At 48.8% G+C, this 24,090-nt stretch overlaps 1 protein-coding gene across 3 annotated transcripts in view; it reads right to left on the reverse strand.

The window, feature by feature from the left end:
- The window catches only part of CUX2 (cut like homeobox 2), a 273,824-nt gene that overhangs the window by 45,042 nt on the left and 204,692 nt on the right, over positions 1–24,090 (reverse strand). For all 3 annotated transcript variants that reach the window (XM_029922230.1, XM_029922231.1, XM_029922229.1), the window contains one exon: positions 11,025–11,103. In XM_029922230.1, the coding sequence (XP_029778090.1) occupies positions 11,025–11,103 (79 nt within the window). The remainder of the gene's footprint in view (positions 1–11,024; positions 11,104–24,090) is intronic.

The following is a 24,090-nucleotide window of genomic DNA, read 5'->3' on the forward strand; positions in this document are numbered from 1 at the left end:
AGCCCAACGCGGGGCTTGAACTCAACAAATGGTGAGATCATGACCTGAGCTAAAGTCAGACACTTAACCAACTGAGCCACTGAGGTGCCTCAAGAATCTTTATTTTAAATGTTTGGTTTTTTGGGAGGGGGAGGGGCAGAGATAGAGGGAGACAGGATCCAAAGCAGAGAGGCAGATGTGGGGCTTGAACCCATGAACCATGAGATCATGACCTGAGCCAAAGCTGGATGCTTAATGGAGCCACCCAGGTGTCCTGAGAGAATCTCAAGCAGGCTCCGTGTTCAGCATGGAGCCTGATGCAGGGCTCGATCCCATGACCCTGGGATCATGAGCTGAGCTGAAATCAAGAGTTGGACACTTAACCAACTAAACTACCCAGGTGCTCCTGTGACTCAGTGTTTTTAGGCGCTCCTGTGACTCAGTGTTTTTTAGCTTAAAAATGTTTTAAAGGAATACCTTGTTACATTATTGTAAATATATAATTGGGATCCTGTATCACAAGCAGAAGGTGCTTTAAACCATAAAAATAAACATAAAGAGGGGGCACCTGGCTGGCTCAGTCAGAAAAGTGTGCAACTCTTGATCTTGGGGTCATGAATTCAAGCCCCACGCCCTGGATACAGAGATTATTAAAAATAAATAAATAAATAAATAAATAAAAACTTAAAAAAATAAACACAAGGAAAACAAACAAGAAAACTGATGTTATTAAATCCTACTTGGGGGGCACCTGGGTGGCTCAGTTGGTTAAGTGTCCGACTTCGGCTCAGGTCATGGTCTCATGGTCCGTGGGTTCCAGCCCTGCGTCAGGCTCTGTGCTAACAGCTCAGAGCCTGGAGCCTGTCTTCAGATTCTGTGTCTCCCTCTCTCTCTCTCTGACCCTCCCCTGTTCATGCTGTCTCTCTCTCTAAAATAAATAAAAATAGTAAAAAAAAAAAACCTTAAAAACAAATCCTACTTGGATCCCGTTACCCAAGACCGTGAGCCTGGGCTGGCTCTCCCTCGGTTAAAAGGTGAGGTTCACGGGCATTCCATAGGTGTTTAAGACGCCCTGGCACCTGCCTGAAACTTCATCTAGAAGGAAGCAGAAAGGCGACAGCTGGTACGCAGTGTGTGCCAAGTTTCAGTGCTGTGCCAGGTCCCCGGAGGCTGCTCCCTTGCCAGGGGACCCCATCTGGGGAAGTACCAGGTCCCACCCAGCCCCCAGTCTCCAAAGTGACCTGCGTCCCCTCACTGGCATCCGGCAACCTCGGGTCCTGGTGTTGGGGGAAGTGACAAAACATGCCCGCGGCTCCTCCTCTGGAGCCAGGGAGCCCCCGGCTTCTGTGGGGCTCAGCACTTCCACTGGAAACCTTTCACCCAAGACACGCAGCCGCCCAGAGCTGGGAGCGGGACTGCCCTGCTTCACCCCTGCAACAGACAGACAGTCGATACACAGATGCGGGCCATGGCACTGGGAATCAAACGGCCTTAGGTCCAGTCTGAATGAAAATGCCCAAAACAGGGGTCCCCAAATCAGAAATGTTTGACTAGGACAGATCTTTTGGATTACTTGAGCACGCGGGCAGACACGGAAGATCAAGTACAGACCTCCGAGGGGGCAGGTCCTGCCGGGCATGCAGGGCAGGGGGGAAGATGGTGGGGAAGTGGAGCGCCTTTGTCTTACAGCCATCAGCCTGCCCTTTATGCATAAACGGTTTAATAAAACGACCTATTCATTTTGGTTACATTGGATCTAACCCCTCAGAGAATACTGCCAACGGATTCGTAATATTTTAATAGGACGCCAGGCTTCCCAAAGGCATGGTTGAAGGGGATGGTGAAAACACCGTCTATTCCACCTTCCACCACTAGTTGATGCTGTTGGTGTTTTTTCGGAAAGTGTCTACGGGGTTGGAGGGGGGTGGGGGGGAGCCAGGGAGATAGGAAAAGCTGTCTCATTCCTCCCACTGTGTCCATCTGAAGGAAAGTGGCATTCAGAGCTTTTTTTAGGAGAGCCGGAGCCGCGAAGGCTGTCCGAGAGGCTGTTTAGAAACACATATATGCAGAAGTATGCGTGTGCCCCTCCAAAATATCTTTGAGACAGAAGCCTTCTCCCATCTGGGCCCAGGCTCTGGGCGCCTGCACGGGTGGGAGGCTCAGGCTATTGGCGGCAGCAGCGAGACTAACTTTGATCCTTAATCTTAACTCTTCCATAGCAGATGGGGCGTGGGACCCTTACATGAAGCCGTGAGCCATGTGTCCACCCACCCTCTTTCCCCTCCACCAGCTGCTTCGGGGGTCTTCTGGCTGAGGCGTGGACAGAGGGGCTGGGGAAGGTCTTCCTTCTTGGCACAGGGTGGCGGTGGCAATCACAATACCACCAGCATTATTGAGCACTTACTAGGTGCCAGACACAGGACTTTTACACTCTTCACCATGCTGAGTCCTCTCCGAGGTCCCAGGAGGTAAGCATGTTCCTCGGAACAGGAAGTGTCTGAGAGGTAGAACCAGTTACTCAAGGTCACCCAGCCAGGGAGCAGCAGAGCTAGGCCCCAAAGCCATGCCCCTTAGAATAAAAATAAAGTTCCCATACACTGAGTTTCACAGAAAGTTCTAGACAGGCAGGGTTAGCGTGTATTTTTGTTTGTTTTTCGCGCCCACCTCTTCCCAGGGACAGTGTGTTTTGCTTAACACTGTGCTCCTGGTGGTGAGAGGAGGGCCCGGCAAACAGTGGGCACTCGATGGGCTCCATGGGGCTACTATTCCTTGCCAGCCACCGCGAGAAGTGTCTTCCGCTCTCACTGAACCCACCAACTGGCCTATAATTAGGTAAGGTCACTACCCATATGGTACAAATGAGGAAATGGAGGATCAAGTGCAGGAGGACATGGGGAGCACGGAATGCGGGACTGTCCCTGCCCCGTAGGCGGATCCTTGAGCCTGGAGTCCTCCTGGTGCTCCGCCTCACATCACTCTGTTCCCTGAATTTGGAGCTCTCTGATGGTTTCCCCTCAATGAAAGTACCAGGATTTGGAGCCCTGGGCCAGGAGAACGAGGAGTTCTTGGCTAGTGGGGGCTAACTTGTTCCTCTTTTGGGTAACACATTGCATTTCAGCAAAGGGTTCACCCTCTTGGTCTAGAACCTCAGAATCTGGCAACGAAGACACCTGGCTGTTTGTCATTCTCTTTAGAGGTCACGTCTCCAATGGTTTTGCCCAAATCCTTTTAATTTTTATTATTTTTATTTTAGAGAGAGAGACAGAGACCGAGTGAGCATGAGTGGGGGAGAGGGGCAGTGGGAGGAGACAGAGAATCTTAAGCAGGCTCCACACTCATTGCAGAGCCTGATTCAGGGCTTGCTCCCATGATCCTAAGATCATGACCTGAGCCAAAATCAGGAATCAGATGCCCGACCGACTGAACCACCCAGGCGCCCCATCAATTTTTAAATTAATCCTCATCTGGGTTAGGAGCCAAGGGTCAAGATTCACCACCTATCTGCGGTGTGACCTTGGGTAAAGGACTTGATATCTCTGAGCGTACATTTTCTTGGCTACACAATGGGACAGGATGTTGGTACTGCCATGGGGGTTCTGGGGATCGTGAATTTGTTTCTTTTAGGGGTGGGGCTCACTGCCCAACACACAGGAAGCACCCCAGAACAAGTTCTGCAAGGATGGTAGCTTAGGCTTTAGAACCAAGTTCAAAGAGCACCTTCTCTGGTTGTCCTGCCTCGGAGCCCTTTAGCTGCTGGGTGTTCTGGCCCAGCCGCCTTTGGGTTATGCTGTCCCTGCCAGACTTCGAGTCTGACAGCACAGGAAGCTTCCAGCTTGAATTCCCACGGGGCTCGGCACTAGGTGTTCAGAGAATAAACTGGTGAAAAGCCATAGCTGACACGTCTGTCTTTTCTTCTGAAAGGGAAGAGTCATGTATTGAGCACCTCCTGGGTACCAGCAGCATGACACATGCTTTCATTTAATCTTCTAGCCCTTAGTTACCAGGAATAGTGAAAGTCAGACAGGTGACCGTGGGGAGAGAACACTTCTGACAGAAGAAGTGGCAAGGGACAAGGTGTGGCAGGAGATGGTAGGGTGATATCTTCTAAAGTTCACTACCATCCTAGGGAAAATCTGGCCTTGTTCCCAAGGACCAAGTAAGCAGAGGGTATTCAGGGAGAAAGGGGAGGAAGTGAGAGCAAGCAGAAACAAGAGTTTCTCATCATACAAAAATCCTTATTTTTTATATTTGTGAAGGTGGCTTAGCCACTAGATGGCGGTAGAACTAGTCATTTAGTACAAATGCACAGCTAAAATCTTAACCTCCTTTGCGACTTCCATCAACGTATATTTCAGATGGTTCAGATTTCTATTTTTAAAAATTAAGATCACAAAAGTACTAAAAACACCCTATAACCTTTAAGCAAGAAGGGGTTTTAAAAGTATGACATGAAATCCAGAAGCCATAAAACAAAGGTTGGTAAGACTCCCTAATTTCTGCAAATATATTTTGAATGCCTGCTATGTATCATATACAAGAGACATTATAAACAAAAGGCAAACTAGGGGAGGAAGCTATGAGACATGTTTACCAGGACAAAGGTTATTATCCCTAATATACAAAGAGTGCCTACAAATCAATAAGAAAAATGATCTGGTAGAAAAATGGACTGTACGTACACGAATAGGTGATGCACAAAAGAATATGAGTGGTTCATAACATATGAGAAGATATTTACTGTAACTCATAAATGAAGGAGTACAAAATAAGGAGAAAAAAATTCTCATTCTTTCTGATCACTGATCCTGGGTTTGTGGTCAATGCGTGGCACCAATATATTTTTCTTCCCAAGTTTTCTTCCTTATCCTCAGAACTACAGCACAGAACCAATAAGCTGTGCATTCCTGAGCACCCTAAATGCCCCCTGTTGGAGAGGGGGTCCAGTAAATTACAGCACAGTCACACAAGAGACCATTACCCATGACGAACAAAAGTTACCCCGGACTTGGACTCACACAGATGCTCACATTGGATAAAAGGAAGGACAATTCAAAATGTTACAAGCAGAATGAATGACTGTTTTGAAAAAATACACAGGGAAAAGATCAGAAAGAAAAAGTGTTACCACTGCTTCTCCAGTAGGTAGTTTGCCTTCTTTCTTCTACTTTTCTGTACTTTCTGAAGTTTATAGTGTGCTATGTGACTTTTATAACTGGGGGAAAAATTTTAAAACCCTAAGCACCGTAAAGCATTTTCCTATTCCCAACTTAGTAACCCTGTAGCCTAAACTGCTCACCCCATGTTCTCGGTCAAAGACAGAGCCTTGAGAAGATCAGTAAACACCTGTGATCCATGTAACTTACATTCTGATGTCAGCTTTGCAACGGGATGGCTATTAAACCCTGCCAAATGCTTTCATGCCTAGCATACTGAATCCCATGCCCAATGGTGGGTAGGTTCTAGTATTATCTCTCTGCTAAAGACATAGAAGTCAGAGCTCAGAGAGGTTTGGGCCCTTGCCCAAGGTCACACAGCTCAAAACCACCAAGCTGAGTCCTACCCAGCCGTGTCTGACCCTGCAGCTCGGGCACCTACGCTGACCAGAGAAGCAGCGGGGACACAAGCGCCTGACGGGAGCTGCCACCTCCTGCACTGGACTTTTAAGAACCAAAGCAAAGCGGAAAAACCCTTTTGGGGCACTCACCTCTCTCTTCTTATCTCCTCAGCAGTGTTCCTCTGCCTGCCCTCTTACTTGCTCTCGCCTTGTTTCCTTTTTTTTCCATTTCTTTCTTTCTTTCTTTTTTTCCCTTTTCCTTTTAACTAATCGCTCAGTTAACAAGTTAGCTTTCTGAAGCTCAGGTCGGTACCTAGTGACTGTGAGCGCGATAAAGAAATCAGCCGCCACCGGTACAGGAGTCAGAAAGGTTTAAATCAAATCATCCTCCACAACAATGACATTAATTATGCTTTTAACACGTTTTACTGCTTTTTTTCTCACTTCACGCCACATCTGTGTGAACAATATCCAAAAGATTTACGGTTTTCTTTCGTAATTACAGACATACAGGCTGCACACTTATCAAAATACTTGCTGAGCAATCACGCCGCATCGCACTCTCTGCCAAAGATTTGTGTTGGCAGCAGTCATTCAAAACAAAAATGTTGAATCAGGACTTGTGTGGCTTTGGAGGGGGGTGGAAAGTATTTCGACAAATAATTTGCCTGTCAAGAAATATAAAAACAGGAGAGTGTGCATCCTGGCAAATTTTCTAGCAGTGTTATTTTTCTGGAGGGGGTTGGAGCGGCGTGTGTCGGGGGGGACGGCGAGCAGGGAAGCTCCGAGCACCAAAAACACATCTGACATTTGGTTCTTGTGTCTGAGGATAAAATTTAATGAGAACAAAAATATGTCTTCCTAATTCCCCTAAGAAATCATTAAAACATTTTGTTATTCTTAAATGTCTCGAAAATGAATTAGAGCCCCTAAAGGGGCCGTTCGAATGGTATGTCTCCATCAGTTAAGGCTCCTTTTCTCCAACTCAGTGACAGCTAGGGACGTACATCTTCCCCGCCCTCCATTTCTGGGGAGCAGAGTTGGGAAATCAAGACGCGTGAAGTCAGCACCAGACTTGGAACGACCCTTTGGGGAGAGGGCCAAGAGGGCATGAGGACCTTCTGGAAAGCTCTGCACCAGTCCTGGGAGCTCTCGCAGTCCCTGGCTGGCACTGAGGCCCTGGGATTGTGTAGAAAGCCCTATCTCCAGAAAGATGAGACTTTCACAGTGAACCCCAGAATTAATGACTCTTTTGTAAGCAAAGGCCGCAGCCTCTCCTCGTCCTCAAGCACTAGACTTGCTGGTGCTCCCCGAGCTTTGCCACTAGCCGTGCTCATTCGAGCGATGAGCTGGTCACCTCTGCCACCAGAACGCAAGCTCCCCGAGGGCCGGACCTGCACCTGCAGGCTCATGGCTAGGTCTGCGGTGCCTAGCAAGGGCCAGGCACAGGGAGCCACTTAAATGCTATCTGAGTAAATAAACATGTGACAGGCAGAGGGCTTTGGTTGAAAAGACACCTTTACATTCCAATACCTCTCCCCTCCCCCTCATTTCTGTATCTGAGTCTTACTTCTAATTTATTCGACAATCATCAGGTACTTACTGAGTACCAGATTCTGGGTATACAAATTCAGTATGACTCAGTCCCAGGCTTACAGCAGTTCACTTCAAGGGAAGCCAGATGCACGCATAATAACGAGTGTAGTTCAGTCTCGTATATTTATACGGGAGGAGACTGAGGCTCAGAGGGTAAGTTACTTTGTCTGCAGTCCCCAGCGGGCAGGTTGTCCGGGTAGGATCCACCCCGAGTCTAGCCCGGAGCCTGGAAACACAAGCCGATCTCAGGGCTGTTCCTGATGCTACGGGAGAGGTATATGAGGCCCAAAGGAGAAGCCCTGTGTGGGGCCTCCTGGCAGACATCTTTGGGGTCTACTGTGGGTCACTCTCCAAGTCATTTGTCACTGAGCCTGTGGGATCTTAAGGACTGAAAAATGATGGGAATTAAGAGGGTTTATTTTCTCATTTTTTTCACAGATACTTCTGATGAGAGACATAAGCAGAGTGCCTGACAGGAATGGGGCCCCTCAGCCGCAGGCCTGGTGTGGCCCTCAGTGAGGGTGACAACTGCTGGGGCTGCAGACCTGGCCGTCTAGGCCTCACGTGCCACAGCCATGTCCTCAGGTGGCTGTAGAGCCCCAAGGGCTGTACTGTCCAGCCCCAGCCATTCTCGCTGCTGAAACATCCTCATCGAGAAGACCCACGCAGCATTCTGCCCTCCTGGAGTGTGGGACCCGAGGGCAGGACCAGGGCAAGGAGGGTGGAGCCTGCATACGCCTCTGCAGTGGGCTCAGTGGTGGCCCCCAACATATATTCATGTCCTAGAGCCTGGAGCCTGTGAATGTGACCTTATTTGGAAAAAGGATCTTTGCAGATGTAATTAGTTCAGGATCTTGGTAGGAGATCATCCTGGATTACCTGGGTGGGCCCTAAATCCAATGACTAGTGTCCGTATAAGAGAAAGGAGCTGGAGATTTGGGACCCAGACACACGAAGGAGGAGCCATGTGAAGGTAGAGGCACAGACTGGGGTGATGTGGCCACAGCCAAGGGACACCTTGAGCTACGAGAAGCTGGAAGAGGTGGGGCACCTGGGGGGCTCAGTCGGTTAAGGGTCCGGCTTCGGCTCAGGTCATGATCTCACGGTTCGTGGGTTCGAGCCTTGCGTGGGGCTCTGTGCTGACAGCTAGCTCAGAGCCTGGAGCCTGCTTCAGATTCTGTGTCTCCCTCTCTCTCTGACCCTCCCCTGCGCCCACTGTCTCTCTCTGTCTCCCAAAAACAAATAAAAAACATAAAAAAAAAAAAAGAAGCTGGAAGAGGTAAGGAAGAGCTCTCCTCAGAGGGAGCATAGCCCTGTGGACACCTTAAGTTTGGATTTCTGCCTCCAAAACTGTGAGACAACAAATAACAGTTATTTGAAACCCCTTACTTGTTACAGTAGCCTCGGGAAACGAACACAGCCTCCCCCGTGTAGTCAAGTTGTGACATGGAACAGACATTCTGGAAATATCTGTTGAATGTGCCGAGACCTGAGCCTCACTGCTCCTGGAGCATCAGACTCAACCTCTTTGTGCTGCAGTGAAGGGGACTGGCTGGCCTGCTCCCTGGGCACCTGTGACATGCAGAGGGTAGAACAATCTCTGTTCCAGGTAAGTGCTCGCTGTCTGTCTGTCTGTCTGTCTATCTATCTATCATCAATCATCTATCAAATTAGAGAGAGAGCACGCACAAGCAGGGGAGGGGCAGAGTGACGGGGAGAGAAACTTAAGCGGGCTGCATGCTCAGGGTTCAGTGCAGAGCCAGATGCGGGGCTCGATCCCATGACCATAAGATCATGACGTGAGCCAAAATCAAGAGGCAGATGTTTAACTGACTGAGCCACCCAGGCGCCCCAGGGTGAGTACTTTTAAAACTCTGACATGCTCACAGGGGCTCGGGAGCTTGTGAAAATGCAGACGCTGACTGGGGCCTGCGGTGCCGCATTTCTATCTGGCCTGCAAGGGCACCGCACTCTGAGTAAACAGACTGGAGGGCTTCCCTCTTCTCCGGGCCCACGGGACATGAGGGGAGGCCTGACGTCAGCGCTGCTGTGTCCGGTGCCTGGGGCTGCCGTAACGGACTGCCACCACTGGGGGACTGGAAGCAGCAGGTATTTACTCTTCTGGGGGCCAGAAGTCTGAAATCGAGGTGTCAGCGGGGCCCTGCTCCCACTGAAGGGCCAGAGGGAGGATCCTTCTAGTCTCTTCCATTCCTAGTGGCCTCCAGCATTCCTGGGCTTGGGGCCACATCACTCCAGCCTGTGCCTCTGTCTACACAGGGCCTTCTTCCCTGTCTCTCTGTGTCTCTTCCTTCTCCTATAAGGACAGCAGTCGTTGGATTTGAGGTCCACCCTATATCCAGATGGTCGCATCTCACAATCCTTAACTAATTACATCTGCAGAAACCCTGCTTCCAAATATGATCATATTCCGAGGTTCAGGGTGGACATGAATTTTGGGAGGAAACTACTCAAGCTACTGTGGTTGCCCACGACAGACGGAGTGAGGGACCTTCCCACCCACAGACACACAGATTCCACAAATGACCTTGACCTTGAGTAGAAATGAGTTTGCCTTTTCCATGGCTTGGCTTAGTTGGGATTTCATTTTCCTCTTCATAAACCCCAGCCCTAGTCCCCGATAGTACTGATTCCTGGGGCTGTGTGGAGGGCCTGGAAGGCCCGGGGGGCTGTCTGGGGGGGACTTAGCACAGAGGGTCCCCTTCCAGCTCCACAGTTGGCAAGTCCATCACTACACTTCTCTGGGCTCCCTTTTCTCAGTCAAGAAATGAGAAAATGGCACAGGAGGGGCCATTTTGGAAAAGGGAGACTTTTAGAGAAATGTATCTGTGTATCTTAGGTGTACAGCTGAATGTTCTTAAGTTGCTCACTGCTCTGTGATTGACGCCGAGATCAGGAAACAGCATCTCTGCCCCAGAAGCCCCTGATGGGAACTACCGCCCTCCTCCAACAGAAGCCACTCTCTCGACTTCTAACAGTACAGGTTCACCTTTTTAGTTGAAGTGAACTTTCTAGAACAGATAGTTTACCATTTTAGAGTGAACAACTAACTCAATGGGCATCTGGCACATTCACGATGCTGTGCAACCACCACCTCTATCCAGTTCCAGAGCATTTTTATCCCCCTAAAAGGAGGCCCCATACCCTCAGTCACTCCCCTGCCCTCCCCCCCCCAGGGACCACCAATCTGATATCTGTCTCTAACAGCTTTGCCTATTTGAGACAGTCCATATACGTGGAACCTCATATTATGTGACGTTTGTGTCTGGTTCCTTCCACTGAGCATCATGTTTCTGAGGGGCACCCATGGAGCAGTGGGGTTAGGCTTCGCTCCCCACGGCTATGGGACGGCATCCGATGGTATGGACGGACCACAGCGCTTTATCTAGTCATCCGCTGACACACACGTGGGTCGCTTCCCCCCTTATTTTACGTAATAGAGTCACGAAAGTATGTGTTCTCTTAGGTTTGGCTTTCGCTGAACACCACGATTTTGAGGTTGGGGAAACATTTGGAGGCCTTCCCTCCGGCACCCTCTGGCAGAGAGTCCCGGGCACCATCTGTCCTTTGTGGCAGTGGGAAAGGGGTTCTGGCAGTCAGGACACGCGGCTCCCCAGGAAGGTCCAGGGGGCAGATCTAGCTCCCTGGCTAATGGCCGGAAGGTGGTGGGGGCAGATGGAGGAGTGTGTGGTGACATGTGACACCAGACTGGGGACGTTCTCACCCCTACAAGCCTCACTTGTGGAGGGCTGAGCCTGACCCAGGCATCTCCGCCTGTCCCTAGACCCCACTGAGGGGAGGCGCCTGTGTCATGACCTAACAGCTGGCTGTTCCTTGCCATGAATTATTCAGTTAATGGGAACCAAGTGTTTCTTACCTGGTGCTTCAATTAATTGCTTGTAAACGCTCAGAAAAGCTGCCTCCGCCTCCTGACTCCTCTTACTAAGGGCCACCACCTTTGGAAACAAGAGAAAGAGTCACGTGTAACCATAGCATCTGAGTCTATAAGAAAATATGATCATTTTCTATATATGCAAACATGGGATGGGGAAGGAGGGGAAGTGAAGGTCCAAAGTATGGAGATTAGAAAGTCCAGGTTCAGGGGCGCCTGGGTGGTGCAGTCAGTTAAGCATCTGGCTCTTGATCTCACCTCAGATCATCATCTCACAGTGTGTGAGTTCGAGCCCCACACTGGGCTCTGCGCTGATGGCATGGAGCCTGCTTGGGATTCTCTCTCTCCTCTGCCCCTCCCCGGCTTGTGCTCTGTCTCTCTCTCTCTCTCTCACAAATAAATAAATAATTTAAAAGAAAGTTAACATTCAAACCCTGGCTCTACGGGATCCCAGCTATATGACCTTGAGCACGGCACTGGCCCTCTCTGATCCTTAGTTTCCTCATTTGGAAAGTGGGGGAAAAACAGAACCTACCTCCTAGGCCTCTTATGGGACTGAATGAAGCTGCACGTTAAGTGCACAGCACAGGGCCCGGAACAGAGTAGTTTACTAACAGCTATAATTATTATCGCTGTTATTAAAGGGTAATGCTGGAGACTCGAATATGACTCGCTCTGGGGGAAAGTGGGACATATCTGGGGAACATTCCTAGCCACTGAGGATGAAAGAGAAATTGTTAAAGCTCTCACAAGATGTCAGACAGCTCAACACATGCTTCCTGACTGATGAAACCACAAATGGCTGAACAAACCAGAGGTGAAGAGTTACAGTCATGCATTTGTCCTCTTGCTCATAGACTCTTCACTCTGCCACTGAGGTTCCACAACATGAGCTAGAGCAAGACATTTCTGGGACATAATGCCATCTCATCCCCCTCTGCTCCTGGGTACGAATTCTGAGCTCTGGCCTCACAGCCGCCCTTGACATACTCCTGGACCATCCCAGCACATAGTTAGAGCGAGCTCCTTGCCCACAGGCCACCACCCCTACATCCTTGGGAACACTTAAGGCTGGGGAGCCCCCTTTGGACGGGAACGTCCTTCTTCTCTGGTACTGATACACTCTCCCGCTGGTGCCGACTTCTTCAATGATGAATCTATCGGGAGTATCTACTTGTCAATCACCCTCTTTCAATGTTGTGCTTTTCTTCCCAATCCTAGCGATGCCATTTGGAGGAGTGTCTGTTATCAAATTCCTTCCCTTGATGTGAGCTCTGTGAGTACACTGTCTGGTGCACAGACGGTGCTCAGCAGAATTTGCGGAATGAACAAGTCTAAGTGGGTTGCACCAACTCTAGGGCCTGCCTGTAATGCTATCCTGGAAATGCGAGGGGCCAATTCTGAGACAGGTCATTCATAGAAGTGGCCAGCTAAGGCACAAACCTTGGGATGAGGCCACCTGGGTTCAAATTCCAGCTCCACTACTTACCATCTTTGTGTCCCTGAGCACATAGGTCATTTTAATCCCTATGCCTCTTCTTCCTCCTTGGTAAAATGAGGATAATAATATCACACTGTCCCTTGCTGGAGGATCAAATGACTTACCACATGTAAAGCCCTTTGTAAAACTCATGGGATGCATTAAGTTGCCTATGTCACCTCTTGGTATGACTGACCCCTTCCTTCTTGCCTGTGATGGGTACAGGGTCTGTCCAGTGCCGGCTGATAAACCCCAGGGACGCTTATGTGGTGCGCTAGGAAGACCACCGAGAAAGGTCCTGCCTCCGTCCGCAGTGCACACTGGGAAGAACTGGAAAACCACGGCGCTTCCTCTAAAGCTTCCAATATGGCAGCCAGAAGTCACATGTGGCTACTGAGCACTTGAAACATGGCCAAGTCCAAATTGAGATGTGGTCAAGTGCAAAATACACACAAGGTTTCAAAGACATAGTATGAAAAAAAAGAAAAGGAATGTACAACAGCTCATCGGCATTTTTTTATATTGATTACATGTTGAAGTGATAACATTTTGGATATGCTGGATCAAATACAATTTTTTATTAAAATTCATTTCACCTGTTTCCTTTTGTTTTTCAATGAAGGTACTGCAACATGTAAAAATACATCCACAGATCACATTATATTTTCTATTGGACAGCACAGCTTGAAGGTTTTACAAGGTCCACAGAGAATTCATTATTTAAGAGGTAGAGGGAAATGTATGGTAGATGTTGAGTAAATGATTTTGTTTTTTTTTTTTATAAGTGTATTTTTTAAATGTTTATTTTTGGGAGAAAGAGGGCAAGCAGGGGAGGGAAAAGAGAAAGGGACATAGGATCTAGAGTGGACTCTGCACTCACAGGAGCAAGCCCCATGTGAAGCTCGAACTCACAAACCGTGAGATCATGACCTGAGTCAAAGTCAGACACTCAACTGACTGAGCCACCCAGGTGCCCCAAGCAAATTTCAAAAAGGTCAGTTACAAAATTTCCTTAAGCTCTCTTGCTGTTATTCTGAGAACAGTGTCTGGTCTTTTATTTTTTTATTTTGTTAAAAAATTTTTAAATGTTTTATTTATTTTAATTTTTGAGATAGAGACAGAGATAAATAGATAGAGAGACAGAATGCAAAGCAGGCTCCAGGCTGTGAGCTGTCAGCATGGAACCTGATGTGGGGCTCGAACTCACAAACCGTGAGATCATGACCTGAGCTGAAGTCAGATGTTCAACCAACTGAGACACCAGGCGCCCCTAGTCTCTGTTCTTTTAAATTCCAGAGTGAGTGACAGTCTCACATTAATTCAGCAAACATTTCCTGAGCACCTGCTATGTGCCAGGCACTGTGGGCTGAGAACTCAGTGATGAATAATGCAGACTGGAGCCCTACCCTCATGGGACTACCAGTGCAGTGGGGAGATTGACATCAAAGCAGATTCTCCAGATAACTCATTAATTACAAGTGCTAAATGCTTTGAAGGAAATGTACAAGGGGGCTTTGAGAGTGTGTAAGTGGGGAGAGGCTGACCCAGTTTGGTGGGTGGAACATTAGGAATTGTCTCCCAGAAAAGAAAAGGCAACAGTAAACATAAAGAATGTTCCAGAATCTAGGAAAGGTAGAAAATCTACCAAATGCAGGTAGATTTTTGTTCTTGCTGAGATGGACAAGACACAGTTTCTGTTCTGGGGACTCAGAGCTGAGTGGGAGACCCAACTACACCCAAGGGCAACCATAACAGGCGAGGAGGTGATGCAAACACTAGGGTCTCTAATGTCAGGAGGGAGCAATTAATTCAGAGTTTGGGGGGAGGGCATCCTGATGGCTTAATAAACTAGTAATAAAATTATAATATTCAACATTTACCATGTCCCAGATGCCCTTACTATCCACGATCATCTCTTCTTATGGAAACACCAATCATTGAAGGGCACTGCTGTCATTATCCCCATTATGCAGATGAGGAAACTGAGGATCAGTGAAACTGAATAACTTGTCAAAGATCACTCAGTAGGTAAATGGCAGAGTGGGATTCATACCAGGTCTGGGGGCTCAAATTCCTGCTCTGAATTCAGATGCTAGCCCCTTTCTCCGGGATAGAAAAACCCCAGTCAGTGGGGACAGTCGCTCAGACCCCAAGTGCAGTCTCACAACATCGTCTGTGGCTGCACCAGGTCACGGACTGCTGTGTTGCTGATCTGGGGCTCAAGAAAAGCCACGAGAAATGAAAGCAATTCATCTCCTGATCCCTAGATGGAAAATTATCAAAGATCAGCCAGCAAAGTTTGAATGCTTCATTTTACAGTCATCCATGCTGAGCACGTGTGGTGAATGGGGCTTGGGGAAAAGCATAAGAATGTTCCATTGACTTCTAAAAAGGAATTCTGGCAGGGGTGGGGCAAGTGCCGGAAGATTCCTTTAATGTTTCCCTGTCCCCGCCTAGAGTAGTCACCTCTGCTTTCAGCTCACGGCTCTTCTCACTTCGTAAGGGAGTATTGCTGATCTGTGGGGCTGTCTCCTTATGTTAGTGGTCTGCGCGTTAGAGCCACGCTGTCCGATACAGTAGCCACTAGCACACGTGGCTTCTGAGCATCTGAAATGTGACCATTCCACATTCAGATGGGCTGTTCGTGTGAAATGTGGGATTTCCAGGTCTTAGGATGAAAAAAGGGTTGTAAAATATCTACTTTTGTATATTGATTTTATGTTAAAATGATGACATTGTGCATACTGGATTCAGTAAAACATATTATTAAAATTAAATTCACTTGTTCCTTTTTACTTTTTACTGTAGCTATTAGAAAAATTTAAATTACCTATGTGGCTTGCATTACATTTGTACTGGACAGTGTTGGTCTAAATCAAGGGCTGGCAAACTATGGTCCTTAGGCCAAACCTGGCCCTTCATCTGTTTGTGTAAATAAAGTTTTATTGGATTACAGTTGCAGCTATGCTTTTACTTACTGTCTATGGTTGCTTTCACGCTATAATGGCCGAGTTGCATAGTTTTGACTAAGACTCTGGCTGTAAAATAAAAAAGTATTTGGAGTGCTTGGCTGGCTCAGTCGGAAGAGTCAGTAGATCTCAGGGTCATGAGTTTGAGCCCCATGTTGAGGGTAGAGATTACTTAAAATAAAATAAAATAAAATAAAATAAAATAAAATAAAATAAAATAAAATAAAAATTTACTATTTGGTGCTTTATGGAAAAGTCTGCTGATCCCTGCTTCAGAGACTCATCTAACAGCTTGACAGTATTTTCAAAAGCAGACACCTAAAACCATCCTGGAACAGCCTTCAGTTTTAACCAGTTCAAGTTTAGGGCTTCCCATATGACTTGAAGACAGTAGCCATGGGGATGACCTGCCTTGTTCAGACGTGTTTTAGAGCAATGACCTTGTCTGTGTCTAGAAGGCCAGGTCAAAATTCCTAACGGCATTAGAGCCCAATCCAGTGCTGGGTCGAATGTCATTAAGCATCTCTTGGTCTCAGTTTGTTCATCCATCAAGTGGGAAGAATAATCTCCATCTGCCAAAAAGCTGCTGGGGAGGAATGAGCTAACATGTGGCAAAGGGTCCCCCAGAAGTTGGCAAAAAGCTGTCTGATAAAGCAGTTAATTAAATCTTCCTCTAATCACTCAGGATGTGCTTTCCGAAGTCTGCAACTCTAGTGCATTTCACCCACGTGCCCAAACAGGTGAGCTTGGCACAAATGAAAGGCCATGTGTCTCTGCCTCATGGCTGGGCCCTACCATACAGAAGGGCGGGAGAAAGTGTCCAGAATGACAGATTTGGCTTGTGACAGGCAGATCTTTGAAGGCCATCTGGAGAAGGAGGAGGAGGAGGAGGTGGCGGCCAGCTACAGACACCAAGAAGGTCACCATCAGAAATAGCTCAGCATCTGATGGAGCACGTGGCATTTACACCACCCGCTGTAATACGAGGGGTGAAAATGTGTTTGGTCCCCTGAGTATGAAAATAACAGGTGCAGAACCAGTTAAGTCAAGGGAGAGGCAAAAGCCTGTTCTAGCCACTTAGCTCTTGTCTGTCAAGTGGTTAAAAGTGGCAAATTTGGTAGCCTCTCGAGGCTGAGCTTCCACAAGCTATCTGAGACAATGGGGACGACATACTGTGGCCATCAGGAACTTCTCGGTCCAAGTGCTTGCTCTACAAAGAATGGTCAGAGCTTCTGGAAACTGAACCCTTATTCAGTGCTCAGTGCCTTATCTTTGGAATCTCCCCCAACACTGAGAGGTGAGCCCTGTTATGGCCCCGGTTCTACAGAGAAAGAAACTGACGTTCAGGGAGGCCAAATCCTTGGCCAACAGAGAGAACCATTAATGGCAGAGGCGGCCCAGAGTCCTCTCATTCCGGGGCGCAGGCTCACAACTGGAAGCCAGTGCTTCCCAAAGCATGGTGCACAGTCTGCAGGCCACGAAAGGGGAGGGCCTGCGATCAAGTCTGCACACACTGTCTGCCTGGATATGTACGGGATGGGTGCTCGGATGAGAGCTGTAGGAAGAAGTCCCCTTCAACTCAGCTTAGCCCCGTTTTTCCCAAATGCCTTTAGGCCACAGAGCTTTTTCCTTCAGAGAATAAACCTGGGAACTAAGGTTCTGTGGAACACACTTTGGAAACAGCTTTCTTTCACCACTGGGTCCTGGGCTCTGGGGAGGGTGGGGCGCGGTGGTTCTGGGTGACGGGGTGTGTGTGTTCGGTATGGCAGGATGCTGGGAGAAACTGAAGACTTATGGGAGTTGAGAGGAGGCGGGTGCTCCGAAGACCTCAGGATCAGCACCTCTGAGGAGGACGCAGAAAGGATGAGATGTGGGGAGAAAAGGAATCAGCTCAGGATGGTAAAGGGTGGGGGGGTGCCCTTTAATGCTCTCTGAGGCCTGGTTCTCTCTCTGGAGGCCTTGTGTACAGATCTGGTGGGGTGCATAGGGAGCAAAGAGGGGCAGGAAGAATGAGTGGAGACCCAGGGAGGAAGGAGGCCTGGAGAGCCGGGGGTGCAGGGAGCACAGAGAAGGGGGTCATGGGGAGTCAGGGAGGCACAGACGTCGGGGGAAGCATGGAACCAGGGGGTCAGAACGAAGGGGCAGCCAGGAGTTGGGGCACAGAGCCCAGGGGGAGCAGTACCAGTTGGGGGGTGCATGGAGAATGAGGGGAGCAGGGCACATGGAGAACGAAGGGCAGGAAGAAACCCAGCAGCTGTGAATGGGGGAGCAAGCTGCTCACCGTGGTGGCTGCTCAGGCTGGTGCAGGGTGTGGGGTGGGTGCCGGTGCCCGGATCCAGGCGGGTGCTGGAGAGGGGGACAAAAGAACAGACTTGAAAGATGATTAAGAGATAAATTCCTGATTCAGGACAAGGTGGAGGCTGCAGGTGGGGAGGGGCGTGGGGTGCATTCAGTCAGAGAGGGGCAGACTCAGGGGGACACACCTAACGACACTCTACACCCAGCTGAAGATCCTTCTGGTTGTTGTGTGGAGAGGACTAGAAGCATTCTGAGCTGCAAATATTCTACAGGTACGGGTGGGCCAGGGGTGAGAGGAGGGTGGACATTTCGAGGGGGCTCAATCGTAGAAAGCTGTAAGTTCTCAAAGTGGGCTACATTGTGAGACACTGAGCTCCCCGTCAGGAGAGGCATCCAGTGTATGACCACCGATCTGCGGGGCTGTGAAGATCCTCAGAGAGACTTGCACACGGGTTTAGATGGACTCCACAGGCCTCTGTGTGATTCTAAGGTACGAGTCTGTGGGATAATCCGCTTCCTTTGGAGTAATGTTCTGATTCTCTACCGTCTGTAAAATGGGATACCATTTCTCCTGTGGGGCTGGTAGAAGAGTTATTATCATTAGTAACAGTGACTACTGAGCACTAACTATGTGTTGGGCTCTGTGTTAAGTGTTGGACATGTAGTATCTCATTTAATCATGGCTCTCAGGAGGTGGTGTTACCACCCATTTAATGGATGAAGATGCTGAGGCATGGTAGGGAGAAGGCCGCACCACGTGGGAGCTGGGACTCAGATTCAGCTGAGCTGGTCTTCAAAGGCCATGCTTCTAATCCCTGCTTGGGACTGACCCTAGGGGGGTCTGTAGAAGCCGCTGGAATCTCTGAAAGGGCCGGAGGACTAGGCGGTCAGGGGACTGGGAAGCCAGGAGGAGCCCAGCATCTGGGTCTTCAGCAGAAGCCAACCCCCGCCTGGCACGATGCGCTGTGGGCGCTCCGTTCCTGGCCCAAGGGCTGCCGCGCTGTCTGCTATACATCATTGATGAGGCTGAGCAAATGAAAATTACAATTTAATGTCGGGGCTTAAATAAGAAATAAGAGTTTGACTCTTATTTTGTTGGCTTTTGTTGACCTGGGCTTTCTCAGCTCCTGCCTGGATGGGGGTGGGGGGCAGAAGGCTGAGAGGCTCTCTGGCCTTCTGAGGGGGGCAGGGGGGCGTTCCCTGTGGGTCACAGGGATCCTGGAGGCAACTAGTCCTGGCAGCTCGGAGCCATCACCAGATATTTCTAGATCCTGATAGGATGGAATAGAATTAATGCATCTGGCCACCTGTTACTATTTTGAACCCTCAGGTATCAGTCACTAATTAAAATTCCATGCTTGAGTTCTGAGACTCCTCTCTAGAAGATCCAGCTTCTAGATTCTCCCCTCAATGCCTGAACCTGCAACAGTGATGGACTCAGGCAGGAGCTTAGTAAGTGTAACAGTAACAGGTGGTATTTACTGAGCACCTACTATGTGCATGCCCAAGGAGAATCATCCTGCCTCCTCCCCAAGCCCCTCAGATACATACTGAGTGCTTTGCATGCTTTAACTCATTTGATCCTTGCCAGACTCCCATGAGGCGGTGCCACAGACTGAACTGTGCTCCCCTGAATCCATATGTTGAAGCCTTAGCCTCCAATGTGACTGTATTTGGCAACAGGGCCTTTAAAGAGGTATTTAAAGTTAAATGAGGTCAAGATGGCAAGTCCCTAATCCTATGGGACTTTTTTTTTTTAAAGATTCCAAAAACATTTTAAATGTAATCTTGTATCTTCTGTGTGGGGCTCAAATTTGTGACCCTGAGATCAAGAGTCACATGCCCTGCTGACTGAGGCAGGCTGGTGCCCCAGAACTACTGTCCTAAGGAGATGAGGAAGAGACCTCAGGGGTGGAGGGGCGCTGAGGCACAGCGAGAAGTTGGCTGTCCATAAGCCGACCAGAATCTAACCCCACCAGCACCATGGATCTTGGACTTCCTGCCTCCAGAACTATGGGAAAATAAAATTTGTTTGTTTCAGACACCCAGTCTGTGGTACTCTACTAGCCTGAACTAAGAGAGGTGGGCTCTATGGTTATTCCCATTTTAAAGATGAGGAAACTGAGGCACAAAGAGTTTGAAAAGCAGCCAAGGATATAGCAGCTCTCCAGGGAGGCACAGGGTTTGGGCAATTTGCCTTCTTGGGGACTAGAGTATTACTTTGATAGGAGGCAGAAAGAAGCCAGCAGCTTGAGCCCTTTTCCCAAGAGGATGGACAAATGGTTGCATTAATGGGGACCATGTGACAGATGCCAAAGGGGGAAAGCGGTTGTCTGACAGCAGAGGTTTGAGATTTTAGAAACTGATCCATTCCAGCAGGTGATGCTTGCAGCCCCAGCTGGTGTCCACTGAATGCCCTGGTGGGGTGAGTCACTCCTTCCCTGAGGCCAGACTTGTCCAGCTCCAAAAGCTACCTTCTCAACCTGGGGTTTGTCACCTGTTAGGTGTGAGCCCCACATGGGAAAGTGCGTCTATCTGTTCTTTGCTGTGTCCCCTTCATGCAACCTTGCACACAACAGGTGCTCGATAAATGACTGCTGAAAAATGAGCCTCAGTGTTTATGTGTTATCCGTGGGGGTGATCCTAAGGCTGGAGAGAAACCGGTGGAAGTGGCGGTCCCTCCTTAGAGACCATCTCTTAAAGACGGGGCTGTTCTGGCACTGGGCATTCAGCACCAAGACTGAATCCAAACTGTACCCTTGAGGAGCTGACACTTTCAACACAGAGGTGAGCAATGAAATATAGATATAGATAGTATATATATAATATATATATAGATAGTATAGATGTATGAAAGTGATCAAGGGCAAGGAGGGAAACTAAGGCAGGGAGAGGGACAGGAGTCTGGGGCAGGGTGGGTGCTGCCTAGCAGGGCCAGGGAAGGCCTTGGGAGTAAGTTGTGTAAGGATCTGGGGGCAGTGAGAAGAGCAGGTGCAAAGGCCCTGGGGCACAAGTGTGTTTGGCTTCTTTGGCCAGTAGGGTGGGAGAAAGTGAGTGAAGGGGAAGAGAAGGAGGAAGGTTAGGGAGGTAAAGGGCAGGGGTGAGACCCTGCAGGCCATTGTGAAGCCTTGGGACTTTTTCCTCTAAAGGGGATAAGAATCCATGACAGGGTTTTGAGCAGAGAAAGGGACTTGACCTGATCCATGTTTTAACAGGATCCCTCTGGCTGTTGTGTGGAGAACGAACTGAGGCTGGCTAGGGTGAAAGCAAGGAGAGCAGAGAGGTAGCCACTGTAAGAGTCTGGGGAAGCATGGACGGCAGCTCGGAGCAGGGTGGTGGCCGTAGAGGGGAGAGAAATGCTCAGGTCTGTATGGATTTGAATCTGAACTACTAGACTTGCTCCTGAGGAATATAGAGGCAGCGTGGGGGTGGTGAGATGCAGAGGGGAATCGGGGAGACTTCACAGTCTGAGGCATGAACAACTGGATGATCTTAAATGGCCATTGCTCTGATTTTTTTCCTTCCTTCACAGGCCAGGCCAGGCCAGGTCAGGAGTGGGCACTAAACCAACACTAATTAAACGAACAAATGAATGAATGGGATAAGGAGGTAATTTAAGAGGCTCTCTGAGCTAATCCTTACAAACTACACACTTAAGAAACACCCGCATCAAGAAGGATGATGGAGAGGGGCACCTGGATGGCTCAGGGGGTTAAGCATCTGACTTCTGCTCAGGTCATGATCTCACAGTTTGTGTGTTTGAGTCCCGCACTGGGCTCTCTGCTGTCAGCGCAGAGCTTGCTTTGGATCCTCTCTACACACCACCTCCCCCCAACTCCCCGCAAATCGCGCCCCCCCGCTCTCTCTCTCTCTCTCAAAAATAATAAATAAACATTAAAAAAAAGTAGGATGATGGAGAATGGTGCCCCCAGGTGGCCCAAGCTAAGCTGTGACTTCGGAGGCTCTGCAGAGGTGTTTTGCAGGCTCACTGATGAAGTGACCGAGTAGCCCAAGGTAGGAGGGGACAGAGGTCCAGGATCTACTCCAGAGGACCCTGGGACTCATCCTGGGGAAGCCAACAGCAGGGAAGGAAACAGGAGAAGCTGAACCTAGGAGGGAGCAGACCCAGGTTCCGGCTTCGGCTGGGGCTTTGAGTCTCTGGTCCTCTTTCAGCAAGTCTCATCTCCTTTCTGTGCCTCAAGTTCCCCATCTGGAAAGTGAAGGTGTTGGGCTTAAGTTCCACTCCTACGTGGGGTTGTGCAGTGGTTCTAATTCACCTAAATGGACACACAGACATCCTCCCTACACACTGACCCCCATCCCACTGGGATTTTAATCAAAGGAAGTGCAAGGCCTAGGAACCCACCCAGGCTCTGACCGAGGGGTGGGTCTGCTGGGAGAGGGTGCGGCGGGGGAGAAAAACACTGTGCAATTTTATTCTAATATTTGTAATTATTCCCAGGCTAAAAATAAGGCACAGAGGAAAGTGTTTTCAAATGTCGGCAATAATGAACACTTTTTACCCAACATAATACAGGCCCCCAAACGCATTTATGTCAGGCTCCCTGAGACCTCGTGAGCGGCGCCCCACGCCGGGCTGGCTTTCATGGCTTGGAAGTAGCGCAAAAACGGAATGTCCCACAAGCGCGGGCTGGCAGTCTTGCTATTAGCGACAGTATAATCATCAATTACGTCCAATCACAAACTACTGATTTTATAATTATCAAATGAAGTTCCAACTTCTCACCTCTGCTCAGTGGCAACTAATATAATCTCTCAGTTCAGAAAGGTAGCTTTTTTTCTTTTTCCTTTTCCTCTTGTGCTCTCTCTCTCTCTCTCTTCTGGGGAAAAGAATTTCCAGGCTTCCACGTAAGACTGCATTTAAATTGCTTGTCACTCAAAACAAAGGCGAACCACTCATTTGTAATTCACCAGCCACCTGAACAGACTGCCTGTTTTCCTTTAAGCATCCATGCACTGAAGCACAAAGATCATTTTTCTATTGTTAAAATTGTATAAGCCAGGGCTTTTTTTAGCAGCGAATACACAATTTCACTTCTCTTCCGAGGGCTCCCGGCATAAAAGGGACAGGAGGCTTTCTTTAGTGCCTTATAAATAAATTTTGCTTTGGAGTATTAACAAAATCAACTACATGTTCATATAACAAGCCAGAAAGCTTATTATCAAGGCTATATATATATATAAGAGCAGGACAGAAGTTCTGTTTTCTTGTCCTGCCCAGGGTGTGGCCAGTGGATGAAGCTGGATGATTGAAATTCATGCTCATGGGCGCAGGAAGCATCTGCGTCCCATTTCCTCTTTTTGGGAGCTGCCGACACCGCAAACGTGGCTCTGTGCTGATCGGCGTTTGGCTGGCAGGCCGCGAGAGCAGCAGCAACCCAGGAGCGGGTGCCCCGGCTCGGCCTTGCTGTTCTAGCCAAAGGCAGGCTCTAGCTGTGTGCCTGACTTTCTGGTGACTTCACCCCAGAGGGACAAGCCATGGATGACGGTCACAGAGCCCCTGCATGCAATGGACTTGTGGCTCAGCCTCTGAAGGCCAGGCTTGCTTCACAACAGCTCAGTTTTTCTGCCTAACCGATTACAATCATAATACTTCCCATTTTAATCTAGAGCTTTTCATAATTTACAAAGACCTTTCATAGAAATTAGTGCGTCTGAGCCTCCACACATTCCCAGGGGTGGCCCTGGGTAGGGAGGATCGTTACTTGGGAGGCCCAGAGAGGATGATACAGTGGCTCCAAGTCACACAGGAAGGGCTCAACTGGAGCAGGAAGGGGATCTTTGGATTCCAGGCCAGCTGTGCGGCAGGGAATTTGGGGCCAGAATTTGCGTGACTCCCAACCTGAGGTGGGAGAGTAGCTTCTGTTTTGGGTAAGTAAGAACAGACTTAGGTTCACCTCTAAAAGGTCCCCTTCTTGTGCCTGATTGTGCTGTACTTTTTGAGTAGGAGCATAAAAAATGGGGTTCCTGCCAGCCCACCAGAAGTTATTCATAAACCACAGCCGGTCTTTCTCTGCAGTAGCCACGGGGAAGAACAAAGATTTTTGATTTAAAATAACAGTGAAACTATTCTGTATGATGGTGGATACACGTTATGCATTTGTCAAAGCCTATAGAATGTACCTCACAAAGAGTTACTCCTAATGTAAAGGATAGACTTCAGTTAAGAATAATGTATCATTATTGGCTTACATTTGTAATAAATGTACCGCATTAATGGAAAGAAGTTAGGGGAAACAGGCTGGTAGGGGGAGGGAAGACGGAGCATATGAGATCTCTATAC

This window comes from Suricata suricatta, chromosome 14 (genome assembly GCF_006229205.1).
Source record: "Suricata suricatta isolate VVHF042 chromosome 14, meerkat_22Aug2017_6uvM2_HiC, whole genome shotgun sequence".
NCBI classification, from domain to species: Eukaryota; Metazoa; Chordata; class Mammalia; order Carnivora; family Herpestidae; genus Suricata; species Suricata suricatta.